Source organism: Hemiscyllium ocellatum, chromosome 39, assembly GCF_020745735.1.
Source record: "Hemiscyllium ocellatum isolate sHemOce1 chromosome 39, sHemOce1.pat.X.cur, whole genome shotgun sequence".
Classification (NCBI taxonomy): domain Eukaryota; kingdom Metazoa; phylum Chordata; class Chondrichthyes; order Orectolobiformes; family Hemiscylliidae; genus Hemiscyllium; species Hemiscyllium ocellatum.
The window spans coordinates 32,984,844-32,998,821 of NC_083439.1; the positions used below are offsets into that span (position 1 = coordinate 32,984,844).

The 13,978-nt window shown below is 41.7% G+C and overlaps 1 protein-coding gene across 2 annotated transcripts in view; it reads left to right on the forward strand.

Moving 5' to 3' along the window:
* adamtsl3 (ADAMTS-like 3) overlaps positions 1-13,978 on the forward strand; it is a 661,690-nt gene that overhangs the window by 526,447 nt on the left and 121,265 nt on the right. For both annotated transcript variants that reach the window (XM_060852820.1, XM_060852818.1), the window contains exons 18-19: positions 10,072-10,282; positions 11,796-11,975. In XM_060852820.1, the coding sequence (XP_060708803.1) occupies positions 10,072-10,282; positions 11,796-11,975 (391 nt within the window). The remainder of the gene's footprint in view (positions 1-10,071; positions 10,283-11,795; positions 11,976-13,978) is intronic.

Here is a 13,978-nt window from a genome sequence, read left to right on the forward strand (position 1 = left end):
ATTCTCAGATCGATGTTTCCAGAACCTCAACTGGTCAGGAGCAGTCCATCAACCTCAGCAGCATTTATCCTCATGAACACATATTACTAATCACTGTTTAATCATGGTATTTATTTTAATTTATGTTTTTACAGAATGTGGGGGTCACTGACTAGGCCAGCATTTATTCCTAACCCCTAATTGCCCTGGAGTGTTTGAGAGCCTTAACACATTGCCTTGCAAGGTTGATGCATAAGTGTTCATTCAACACGTGTAAAGGAGAATTAGACAATCTCCTATTTACATGAGCCTGCCCAGTGTCCTTAGCTGGATGGCAAGCCTGCTTTTAATTGGCTTCTTTCAATGATCAGATCAAGTGACTGTCTCCTATACATTTTAGGCTTCTGAAGCCCATAGGGAAAATCCAGGGCCATGAGATGAATTTTGTGGTCAGCATAATGGTGAGGTGAAGCTTAAATCTGAACCTCACTGCTTACCACAAAATCTGGGCCTGGTTGGATTGGTAGGTTGAATTACGTGAATGTACAAGTTTGCTGTCTGGGAAAGGTGGAATGGCTCATGATGATCTCTTCCTATAACCCTGTTGTTATTGATGTACATCAGATTGGAGGATGACAAATGTTACATACAGTCAAAAAGTCATATACACCATGGAAACAGACCCTTCGGTCCAAATCATCCATGCCAACCAGATATCCCAACCCAGTCTAGTCCCACCTGTCAGCACCCGGCCCATATCACTCCAAGCACTTCCTATTCATATACCCATCCAAATGCCTCTTAAATGTTGCAATTGCTCTAGCCTCCACCATGCTCTCTGACAGCTCATTCCATACACGTACCACGCTCTGCATGGAAAAAAGTTGCCCCTTAGGTCTCTTTTATATCTTTCCCCTTTCACCCTAAACCTCTACGGCATTGAGTTCTGGACTCCTCCACCCCAGGGAAAAGACCTTGTCTGTTTATCCTATCCATGCCCCTCATAATTTTGTAAACCACTATAAGGTCACCTCCCAGCCTCTAATGCTCCAGGGAAAACAGCCCCAGTCCATTCAACCTCACTCTGTAGCTTAAATCCTCCAACCCAGACAAGGTCCTTGTAAATCATTTCTGAACCCTTTCAAGTTTCACAACATCCCTCCCATAGGAAGGAGACCAGAATTGCACACAATACTCCAACAGTGGCCTAACCAATGTCCTGTACAGCTGCAACATGACCTCCCAACTCCTGTACTCAATACTCTGACCAATAAAGGAAAGCATACCATACACCGCCTTCACTATACTATCTAGCTGCGACTCCACTTTCAAGGAACTATGAATCTGCACTCCAGGTCTCTTTGTTCAGCAACACACCCGAGGATGTTACCAGTAAGTATATGTGTCCTGCTCAGATTTGCTTTCCCAAAATGCAGCACTTTGCATTTATCTAAATTAAACTCCATCTGCTACTTCTCAGCCCATTGGCCCACCTGGTCAAGATTCCGTTGTAATCTGAGGGAACCTTCTTCGCTGTCCACTACACCTCCAAGTTTGGTGTAATCGGCATCCTTATTAACTGTTCTCTTAGGCTCACATACAAATCATTTACATAAATGACAAAACGTAGAGGACCCAGCACCAATCCTTGTGGCACTCCACTGGTCACAGGCCTCCAGCCTGCAAGACAACCCTCCACCACCACCCTCTGTCTTCTACCTTTGAGCCAGTTCTGTATCCAAATGGATAGTTCTCCCTGTATTCTGTGAAATCTAACCTTGCGAATCAGTCTCCCATGGGGAACCTTGTTGAACTCCTTACTGAAGTCCATATTGATCACATCTACTGCTCTGCCCTCATCAATCCTCTTTGTTACTTCTTCAAAAAACTCAATCAAGTTTGTGAGACATGATTTCCCACGCATAAAGCCATTGATTATCCCGAATCAGTCCTTGCCTTTCCAAATACATGTACATCCTGTCCCTCAGGAGTCCCTCCAACAACTTGCCCACCACCGAGGTCAGGCTCACTGGTCTATAGTTCCCTGGCTTGTCTTTACCGCCCTTCTTAAACAGTGGCACCATGTTTACCAACCTCCAGTCTTCAGTCACCTCACCTGTGACTATCGATGATACAAATATCTCAGCAAGCGGCCCAGCAATCACTTCACTAGCTTTGTACAGAGTTCTAAGGTACACCTGATCACGTTCTGGGGATTTATCCACTTTTATGCATTTCAAGACATCCAGCACTTCCTCCTCTAATCTGAACATTTTGCCAGATGGCACCATCTATTTCCCTACGGTCTATATCTTCCATATTTTTATCCACAGTAAATACTGATGCAAAATATTCATTTAGTATCTATCCCATTTTCTGTGGCTCCACACAAAGGCCGCCTTGCTGATCTTTGTGGGGCCCTATACTCTCCCTAGTTACCCTTTTGTCCTTAATATATTTGTAAAAACCCTTTGGATTCTCCTTAATTCTATTTGCTAAAGTTATCTCATGCCCCCTTTTTGCCCTCCTGACTTCCCTCTTAAGTATATTCTTACTTCCTTTATACTCTTCTAAGGATTCACTCGATCTATCCTGTCTATACTTGACATATGCAACTTCTTTTTCTTAACCAAACCCTCAATTTCTTTAGTCATCCAGTATTCCCTATACCTACCAGCCTTTCCTTTCACCCTGACAGGAATATACTTTCTCTGAATTCTTGTTATCTCATTTCTGAAGGCTTCCCATTTTCTAGCCGTCCCTTTACTTGTGAACATCTGCCCCAATCAGCTTTCAAAAGTTCTTGCCTAATACCGTAAAAACTGGCCTTTCTCCAATTTAGAACTTCAACTTTTAGATCTGGTCTGTGCGTTTCCATCTCGATTTAAAATCTAATAGAATTATGGTCGCTGGCCCCAAAGTGCTCCCCCACTGACACCTCAGTCACCTGTCCTGCCTTATTTCCCAAGAGTAGGTCAGATTTTGCACCTTCTCTAGTAGGTACACCCACATACTGAATCAGCATATTGTCTTGTATGCACTTAACAAATTCCTCTCCATCTAAACCTTTAACACTATGGCAGTCTCAGTCGATGTTTGGAAAGTTAAAATCCTCTCCCATAACTGAGTAGTTATGGTAGGGGATTTTAATTTTCCAAACATCGACTATCTGTAAGAATAATAGAGTTATTATTCTTGCAGATAGCTGAGATCTCCTTACAAGTTTGTTTCTCAATTTCCCTCTGACTATTAAAGGGTCTAGAATACAATCCCAATAAGGTGATCATCCCTTTCTTATTTCTCAGTTCCACCCAAATGACTTCCCTGGATGTATTTGCGGGAATATCTTCCCTCAGCACAGCTGTAATGCTATCCCTTATCAAACATGCCACTCCCCCTCCTCTCTTGCCTCCCTTTCTATCTTTCCTGGAGCATTTGTATCCTGGAACATTAAGCTGCCAGTCCTGCCCATCCCTAAGCTATGTTTCTGTAATTGCTATGATATCCCAGTCCCATGTTCCTAACCGTGCCCTGAGTTCGTCTGCCTTCCCCGTTAGTCCCCTTGCATTGAAATAAATGCAGTTTAATTTATTAGTCCTACCTTGTCCCTGCCTGTTTGACTCTCTTCTGTTCTCAACTGTACCAGTCTCAGATTGATGGTCTCTTTCCTCACTATCTCCCTGGGTCCCACCCCCCCTCCCCACCTTACTAGTTTAATCCTCCTGAGCTGCTCTAGCAAATCTCCCTGCCAGTATATTAGTCCCCTTCCAATTTAGGTGCAATCCGTCCTTCTTGTACAGGTCACTTCTTCCCCAAAGGCGATTCCAATGATCCAAAAATGTGAATCCTTCTCCCATACACCAGCTCCTCAGCCATGCATTTATCTGCTCTATCCTCCTGTTCCTGCCCCCACTAGCTCGTAACACTGGGAGTAATCCAGATATTACTACCCTCGAGGACGTCCTTTTAAAACTCCTGCCTAACTCCTCTGTAATCTCCCTTCAGAATCACAACCTTTTCCCTTCCTATATCGTTGATTCCAATCATTGAATGTCTTTAAGATGGAGATGACTAAGTTCTTGATTAGTAAGAGAATCAAGAATTATGGGGAGACAGTAGGAGAAAGGGATTGAGATCAGCCATGATCGAATGGCAGAGCAGATTTGATGGGCCAAATGGCTAATTCTGCTCCTGTATCTTAGTATCTTAAAGTTGTAGCGTGCACAGAAAATTCAACAATATCCGTGCACTTTCTAAGCCTGGTTTCACATTGGAACAGTTATAACCAAACCAATGCGATTCCCAATCTGTGTAAGATAGTCCACTCCAGTGCATTTTACCATATAGTGCATGTTGCCCATTCCGTTTGGGGTGTATCACTTCAGTAGAACTAAATGCTTCAGCTTTCTGATGGCGATCATATTCTGTGCCAAGTTTACCACATATACTGTTGATTAGTGTTTGTGTACTGGAACATTGCTATTATCTTTTGAACTTTGTTGACATGTTTAGTTAATTAGGAAAATTAATCACAGGAATTGTGTGCTGTTTTGCGTGTAATAAATTGCTTCAAGAATGCTTCTTAGTTTTTTTTTAATGAAGTTCGAATGATGGGATGTCTGGCTCTCAATGTACGCTCCCATGTTGGTGATATTGAGCACCCACTTGCCTTAATAACAAGTGGAAAATATAACCTCAGTCTTTATCCCACAACTAGTACATGCTCCTACAGCTGGAGACATATCTAACTTGGAATGCTTCTCCCATTATAAGTGGAAATATTTAATTTTTGAAGCCAATAGCTTTCCTGCTTTTGTCAGCTGTCATTGCAAGCAATTTCACCTCTGAGTCAGAGGGTTATGCATTCACACTTTTGAGCATAAAACCTCGGCTGAAACTTGATGCAGTACTGAGAAAGTGCTTGAGTGTCTTTCAGATGAGACATTAAACTGAGGTGCTGCCTGCTGACCTAGGATACATGTATGGAAGATCATGACAGTATTTGAAGAGGAACAATTATGTTCCTTGGTGTGGTGGTTATTTCTTAACAAACACTTAGAAACCTCTGAACAGGTTATCTGCTCATTATCACATTGCTGTATGTAAGAGCTTGTTGCCTAATATTTCCTAAAAATGATGGCTACCCATAAAAAAAATCACTGTATTTATAATGTCCTTTAGTTGCAAGAGTTGTCAAACAAATAGAAATATTTTGACTTTGTGAAACAGTGTGGAAAATCAGATGATTCAAAGGGTAATCAAACAGAGCTAAAGTAATGTCAAATGAAGGTGATTAAATTGTTCTGTTGCCTGATTTTTGATTCCTAACATTGCTAGGATCACTGAACTGTTTTCACTTGATAAAATTAATTTTATAGCAAAATGTGTATTCACACTTTCTTCAAATGTCATAAAACTGAACCACATCGTATTGTTGAACGCACATATCAATGCAGCACACAATATCTGTGATTGATTCCCCAAATTAACTAAACAGTGTTGAATTATCGCACAGATCACAAATTAGGCAGGTCTGTACTTGCTCTCTCTGTCCAGATCCACCTCTGCACAGACATCACTTAGTTCTGCCACTTTGTTTTAAAGAACCATACCAGGACTTCAATCGAGGCACAGATAACGTCACTGCAATCTCCTTTTGGTGCCAGCACCATGCAAAGTGTCCAGCCTGCTGCATTTATGGAGCAACACCAGGGAAAAGTATAAAGAATTAAAAGCAGAAAATGAGAAAAGCAAGGCAAGCGAAACATAATTGAACAAGAAATAAAAAAGGCACTACATTCTCCTTCCAAAATAAAGAGCACAGAAGCACAATATCGAAAAGTAATACACTGCAATACAAATTCTTACTTGGGTATTTTAAGGAGGGGAAAAAGATACTAGAAAGAAAAAAACTACAATGGATTGACAATCCATTGATATTCTGTCAGAACTTCAGTTATGTAAAGAAAATACCCAGTTTTCCTTATGGATTAGCAGATAAGTGAATGAAAGGAAGTCACACTTCTGCTTTTTGAACTGAGGGTTATGAAGAACAAAATCTTCTGATGATGACTGCAAAGGTCCTGACAGTTCCAAATTTTAAAAGATCAGTACTAAGTTTGAGAATTTCAGGATGCATATACATGAGTTTGTTTCATACCAGCAGCAGCAGTTTCAAATGATCAACCAATTAACAGGCAGGTACGGACTGTGATTTCACTGAAGCAAACTTAGCTGAAAGTTTATGAACCTTGTCATTGCTTCTACGCCTATCAAATCATTCTGAAAGGACAAGCCAAAGGGATATACCATTGATACTCCGTGGGAAGAAGGAGCAAGGTATAAAGCATTATTAACAGCGTCTACAGGAACTTTACTCCAGAACAGCAGTTGAACCAACACAGACTTGTATTCCCCTTCCCTCCCTTGTCAGCCTTCCACAAAGACTGTTACCTCTGGGACAGCCTGGTCCACTCCCCTTTCATTCACTGAACCCCCCCACCCCACCCCACCCCCAAAGGCCCATCGGGCCTTCCTCTGCAGCCACACAAGATGTAACGCTGCCCATTTACTTCCTTCGTCCTCTGTATTCACTGGCCCAGGCACACCTTCCAGGTGAAATAATGCCTTTGCTTGCACTTCACGCAATCTAGTTTACTGCATTTGCTGCACACAATGTAGTCTCCTCTACATTAGGGAAATGAAACATAGACTGTGTGATAGCTTTGCAGAACACCCATGATCTCTTCACAAAAAAGACCCTGAGCTTCCAATTGTCTGCCCCTTCAACACCCCACCCTGTTCCCTAGCCAACAGCTCTGCCTCAGGCTTGTTGCAGTGATCCAGTGAAGTGCAGCACAAGCTGGATGAACAGCACCTCCTTTTCCACTTGGGAACTCTATAATTTTCTTACTCAATATCAAGTTCAATAATTTTAGGAATCGAGATGCCTTCTCCCATGTCCTCACCCCCAGCCTCAACACACCAGGCCTTGTTATCAGCCCCTGATAAAGGGCATTTGCCCAAAACATTGATTTTCCTCCTTCTCTGACGCTGCCTGACCTGCTGTGCTTTTCCAGCATCACTCGAATTTTGACTCTGATCTCCAGCATCTGCAGTCTTCACTTTTGCCTTGTTATCACATGGTCTACTACTGCACACTATCAATTGTGAGCTTCTAATTATTCTCCTAGGCTGACAGTTATCCATTCCTTTGTGTGTGCAACTGTTTTTCTGTCCCTTTGGGCTCTATCCCGATCTGTCGTTTACTTCCTACCCCCTTCCCACATCCTATCTTTTGCATAAAAACCATCAGTTCTGAAAAAAGTGTCACTGTACCCAAGACGTCAACACTGATTTCTCTCTGCAGATGTTGCCAGCCCTGCTAAGTTTTTCCAACAGTTTCTGTTTTTGCTGTTGAACCCACTAATGTGTTCAGGGACTGTCTTAACCTGGTATGAGATGTAGTTTGTCACATACATCAAGTCCAGTGCTTTGTCTCATATGCAAGCTCTGTTCGACAAGAGGACGCATGGCTAAAATATGTAGAAAATCCAGTTGCCCACAGTAAACCAAAGTACAAGTCAATGTAGCACATGAGGAAAAGCCAATCAGGGAACAAAGCCAAAGAGCTTCCAATGTTTGAGAGACAGTTTGTAAAGATGTCAACAAAGACCAGAAAGTAACCACAATGTCACAACGTGTAGGTCCCAGTCAGACAGTATATGTTATATGCTGCATGAATATTGTCAGAAAAGTTTTTATATCCATCCAAGTAATATGCCCCAAAAGGAGTGTACAGCATGCTCGGTATACCAAAACTGACATAGTCAATATATATTCCTCTATTCATCTGGCACAGCATGGTCCTGTCCACATGATATAAACAGAAGTTTGACTACCTATCAATCCTTGTCAATTATCTGTTGATCCATAAGAAAGACCGATGTTTTCTTTAGATAACTGAAGTTCTGACAGAATATCAATTGATGTTTAAAATGAGTATGGCATCCCATGTGTTTAAGATGGAGAATGCCACTCCCAGTACAAATCTTCAGGATGGACCCCTGATACATTTACATAGTTGAAACATTGCTTATTATTGGTCTGCTAGGATACATGAATCTACATATTATTGTAATTTATGAAGTAACAAATCTGCCAGTTGCTGCAACAGAGAGTCCAGACTGTAACATTGATCTCTTAGACAGTTGCAGCAAAGCGGAGCAGATTTACCAAGACTCGTCTGATGATGATCGTCTGCAAAAGCTCAAGATGATCATCAGTGGGTAGCCTGAAAGCATCCAATGGGTCCCCGAGCTGGTACATCACTGGGCCATTAGAGCTGAACTGGGACTCTTCAAGAATATAATCTTCTAAGCCAAATGCATTGTAATTCCTTTACGGTTGAAGTCAAGACATGCTAGACTACATATATCCCGGTCATAGGTGCAGAAAAAGAGCTAGAGATTTGATATGTGAATCCATATATTGGTCCAGTATTAATAAGGATGCCAAGTAACTAATCAAATCATGTGCAACCAATCTACTCCATTAACCTCAACACTGACAGGTTGTGACTGATATTTTCCATGTCCAAGGACATGAGTCCATTCTTGACACTGAGTATTTCACAAAATTCCCTTTTGTGTGACAAGTAAAAGACACCATCAGGGTAATAATTGTTGACACACGAGCCACAATGTTCAGCATGTTCTGTGTCTGACAATGGTCTGCACTACACTAATACACTATTCCAAAATATGATGGAAATTAAATATTTAACATATTGCCTTGTCTCCCCATTACCCTGTTGAATGGGCTTGCAGAGCACAATATAAAATGCATGATCAGTAAATGCAAAGAGGTTTGCCAAGATTTTCAGATAGCTGTGCTGAATTTACATGCTATTACTCAGGTATACATGAATCTACATATTATTGTAATTTATGAAGTAACATAGTCGGCTTATGCCCACTACCAGATCTTATGGAGACCGATCCATACAGTTCTTCTCTGCTGCGCTCTTACCAACCACATGTGCACAATACATTCAGCCCATTGAGTTTGCTTCACCATTCAATGAGATCATGGATGATCTGATAACCCTCAACTCCACTTTCTTGCCTATTCGCTTAAAGCTTAATTCCCTGAGTGAAAATAATTCAGTTCATGTCAGTCTTGAACATAGTTAATGATCCAGCCTCAACAGCCCCCTGTGGTAAAGAATTCCACAGCTTCATTACCTTCTAACAGTTTGTGGTATATATCGTGTGAGTTCATGTATACTCGAAAACGCAGTCAACATCAATTTTAATGTTAAAGTTTTTGGATGAAAATGTAGGCATAATACAATTAAAATGCTTGATGATAATGACCCTGAGAGGTTAGTACTTAAAAGCTAGCATTTTCTGACATAAAGCAATTTGAACCACCAGATATTTAGGAAATGTTATTGTTAGAAGATTAAGTAGATTTGGATGTTGTAATGCTCTGATTTGCACATAGTCATGTTTTGGTTTTATTTAATTAATCTATCTTGTCGGGGCGGGGGGGGGGGGGGGGGGGGTCAAATTTTACAAAACTGAACAATTGAGAATAACTTAACAAACAGCACAGAAGTCAGGATATCACTCCTTTCTCATAATATCTTCAAACACTGCTTGGTTCCTCCTCAGCACAGCTGCATGCAGTTTGGAACAGCACGCAGGAGATTCTTTTCACAAGTTATGAGAAATGTGTTGTTTGTTTTTTAAAAGGAATTGGGTTGCTCTTCAATGACCAAATGTAAGGTCAGACCTGACCTTTGTTTGTTTTTTCCCCATCGGTGAATGGGAACGGAGGCCTCTGGTTTGTAGTGCTTGTAGATTGATGGCCAACAACACCACCCAGATTTTCATTCCATTCAGGACTGTTGCTAATTAGAGCTTCCATCGTCAATTATCGGTAATTTAGTAAAATAAATTAGAGTAAATGGAAACTGCATTAACTAAATTCATGTGTTGCTATCATGTTCCAAATAAAGCCAGAAATAATGTCCTTCGAAATTTTTTCCATCCCTTTAATGTGCAGTTTTTTTTTTCATGTCATCAGCTGGGCCACAAGACCCTGGAGACAATGCAGTGCCACTTGTGGAGTTGGCATACAGACAAGAGAAGTTTATTGTAAACGTATGGTGGCACACACCACTGAGGACTCCATCAAAGTTGCAGATGAGGAGTGTTCTGATCCAAAACCACCTGAATTACAGGCCTGCAACCAGTTTAACTGCCCTCCATCATGGCATACAGGAGAATGGCAGCTGGTATGTGAAATTCCATTGGACTACTCGAACAAAACTCATTTTCTGAGTCAATTGAAATACTTTCAGCTTTTTTCCACAGGTCATAGAGTCATAGAGATGTCAGCACAGAAACAGACCCTTCAGACCAACCTGTCCATGCTGAACAGATATCCGAAATGAATCTAGTCCCATTTGTCACACTTGACCCATATTCCTCTCAACCCTTCCTATTCATATACCCACACCGATGCCTTTTAAATGTTGTAATTGTATCAGCCTCCACCACTTCCTCTGGCAGCTCATTCCATGCACACACCATCCTTTAAGTGAAAAAGTTGCCCCTTAGTTCCCTTTTAAACCTTACCCCTCTCACCCTAAAGTTAAGCACTCAGATTCTGGACTCCCCCAAGTTGCAGACTGTGGACAGTATTTTATGCAATAAGCCTACAGAGTAGAGAGGTTGCTGAGTTAAAATTGTTCTAACTCTTGATGGAGTCAGTTGGGGACGAGTTGCACTGCTGGTTTCCCAACCTACACCCCATTGAAGGTAACAGAAAATAATATTGGGCACAATTTCAACCAACGGTCCACCCATTTCTGAGGAAGCATCCCCAAGTGAGTTAAGTCACAGTTACACCCAAAACCTCAGGTGCCAGAAAGAGTCCATTTTACACAAGATCATTTCTAGTTGGATCAAGTTGATCCAAGCTGAATGCGGGATCTTTGCAATAAGCAATCAACTCTGCTGTAACCAAGCACATTTGCCAGACACTGTATCAGGTTGCAAATGCAGAGGTTTTCTGCTGGGAAGAAATGGTTCGGGATTTGATTCAGACTGTTTACACCAATCTGATTTAAATTACACTGGTTCACAGCCAGCATTAGGAGGTGATAGCTACTCCAAACTAATCTTCGAGTAAATAAGTCCACTGCCTTTCCAGTGTAAGTACTGACATATGAAGCAGCTGCAGATTTAGAATGAACATAAATTTAAAATGGAATTGGGAAAAAACGAAAAGCTGATTACAAGGTATCATTTCAGAGAGGAATTACCCTGAAAGACCATGCAAGTGGAACTTCTGAAGTGTTCCTGAGAGAATATTGTGAATACTATGATATGAAATGAAGCCAGGAAAAAATGTTTGAAGCCATCAGAAGGCTTTTGTGCTCAATACAGCATACTCTACACGAGAGTTGAATAAGTTATGTAAGATGCCTTACTGAGTGTTGACAAGTTTGGCATGAGATTCATTGAATAGTGTAGCTGACCAGATCATGAAATATTTAGTCCATTTACACCCTCTTTGCCAGTCTGGAAGTCTACAATGTCATAATTAATTATTAGATGGGAAAATCTCAGTTTTGTGAGTAAGACTACAGGCTGTTAAATTAATTAATGAATCTTTGTCTAATTTACTGATCTCCAGGTGTGACCTCAAAGATCCCTAGTATAAACGCACAGCAAGCAAATTCAAACATATTAATGCAACCCTTCTGATTTGTTTGTGTTCTCTTATGAAATCTTTTGTTGCAGTGTTCACAAATATGTGGAAGAGGGGTGCAATCTCGTAAAGTCATGTGCAAACAGCTTTTGACTGATGGTAGTTTTCTTACTGTTGCCGATGAGCTCTGCCTTGATCACAAGCCACAGGTGCAGCAGCCTTGTGTGAACGCTGATTGTCCACCACACCTAGCATTAGGGAAATGGTCCAAGGTAAATAGCATTGAAGTAACTCAACAAAGATATATGCCTGCTTATTGTGTCTCTATGTACACCTGCCTTTTGTTTGGCCTGTGATTTTTGTGTGAGCTCACACCTCTTGCTTAGTTCAGCATGTTTATGTCTTGCAGAATATTTCTAGGTGACAATGAATGAATTGCCACAGAGCGTGCTCGGGTTCTGCTTATGCTTGGTGTCGCTGTTTGTTAATCTTTATAATCCATTGCTGTCGACTTGGATTGTAGAAAAAATGTATTTTGCCTTTATCTATTGAATCTGCATTAATATTAACTTCTTTAGCACACAGTTAGTCTGATACAATAAACGAGGCAAAACAAAATTTTGGAGAATATTTATTGGAGGCTCCACATTCAAAGGGGTGAGATTTTTAGATTAAATTCCCTACAGTGTAACAACAGGCCCTTCGGCCCAACAAGTCCACACCAACCCTCTGAACGGTAACCCACCCGGACCCATTTCCCTCTGACTAATGCACCTAACACTGCACGTCTTTGGAGTGTGGGAGGAAACTGGAGCACCTGGAGGAAACCCACACAGACACTGGGAGAATGTGCAAACTCCACACAGGCAGTCACCCAAGGCTGGAATTGAACCTGGGATTCTGGTGCTGTGAGACAGCAGTGCTAACCACTGACCCACCATGCCACCTTAAAACTGTCTTTAGAGGTCTTTGACTGTGGGATGTGATATAGATAACTTACACCTTTTTTGGGGAAAGTTGCAGAGCAGGACCATGATGCCTTGAAGGCATCTCCCCAGGAGGGAAACAGTAGAGATGCCAAAGTTGGCTGTAACTAGTCCCTGAGGCTGGAGAATCTTACAGAATGAGATGCAGTGAGCCTGCAGAGATTGACTTTTCTTTTAAAAAGTGAAGGTATTGCTTTCAGTGCTTCAGTTGAAGGGAAATCATTGACCTTTGCCTAAGGGGAGCAGGGAGCAATGGGAGGCAATTGTAGGATTGGGAAAGTTGATATGCTGAGATCTATGTGGGAGACTGTGAAGACTTTATCCATAATGGCAATTTAGCTTGATTGAGTATTTTCCATATGAGTTGAGGTAGAAACGAGTAATGTTATGGATATGGAAGTAGATAGTTTTGGTAATGAAGAGGATTTATCAGTTCAAAGTGTGTCCAATTGGATGCAGCCTGAGTAAATATCCAGGAGAAAATCCAGAAGACAGCTTTAATCTATAATATGGAGAAATGTCGAACTCATCCCTGGGTGGCACAGTGGCTCAGTGGTGGCTCACTGCCTCACAGCGTCAGGGACCTGGGTTTGATTCCAGCTCGGGCGACTGTCTGTGTGGGATTTGCACATTCTCCCTGTGTCTGTGTGGGTTTCCTTTCAGAGCTCCGGTTTCTTCTCTCAGTCCAAAGATGTGCAGGTTAGGTGAATTGGCTGTGCTAAATTGCACATAGTATTCAGGGATATGTAGGCTAGGTGCATTAGTCAGGGGTAAGCGTAGAGTAATAAGGTCTAGGGTGGGATACTCTTGGAGGGTCTGTGTGAACATGTTGAGCCAAATGGCCTGTTTCCATTCTGTAGGGATTCGATGATTCCATCCATGATGTACAGCCAGAAAATCATCCCAATAGCTTTGGCATGGCTTTGGAACAAAGGTTGAGCTGGCAGCATCAAGCTATGGGTGGAATTTGACTCAACATCAACTGTTGATGTTGCCGAGAGGTAACATGGAGATAAGAAAGTTTTCAAATCAGAGAGTCAACCTGTAACTTTAGAACCAAGAAACTCTGGCAATCATGCCGCCAACCTCTGATCTAATAGAACATAGAACAATACAGTGCAGAACAGGCCCTTCGGCCCTCGATGTTGCGCTGACCTGTGAACTATTCTCAGCTCGTCCCCCTACACTATCCCAAAATCATCCATGTGCTTATCTAAGGATTGTTTAAATCTCCCTATTGTGGCTGAGATGACTCATTAGCAGGTAGAGCATTCCATGCCCTTACCACT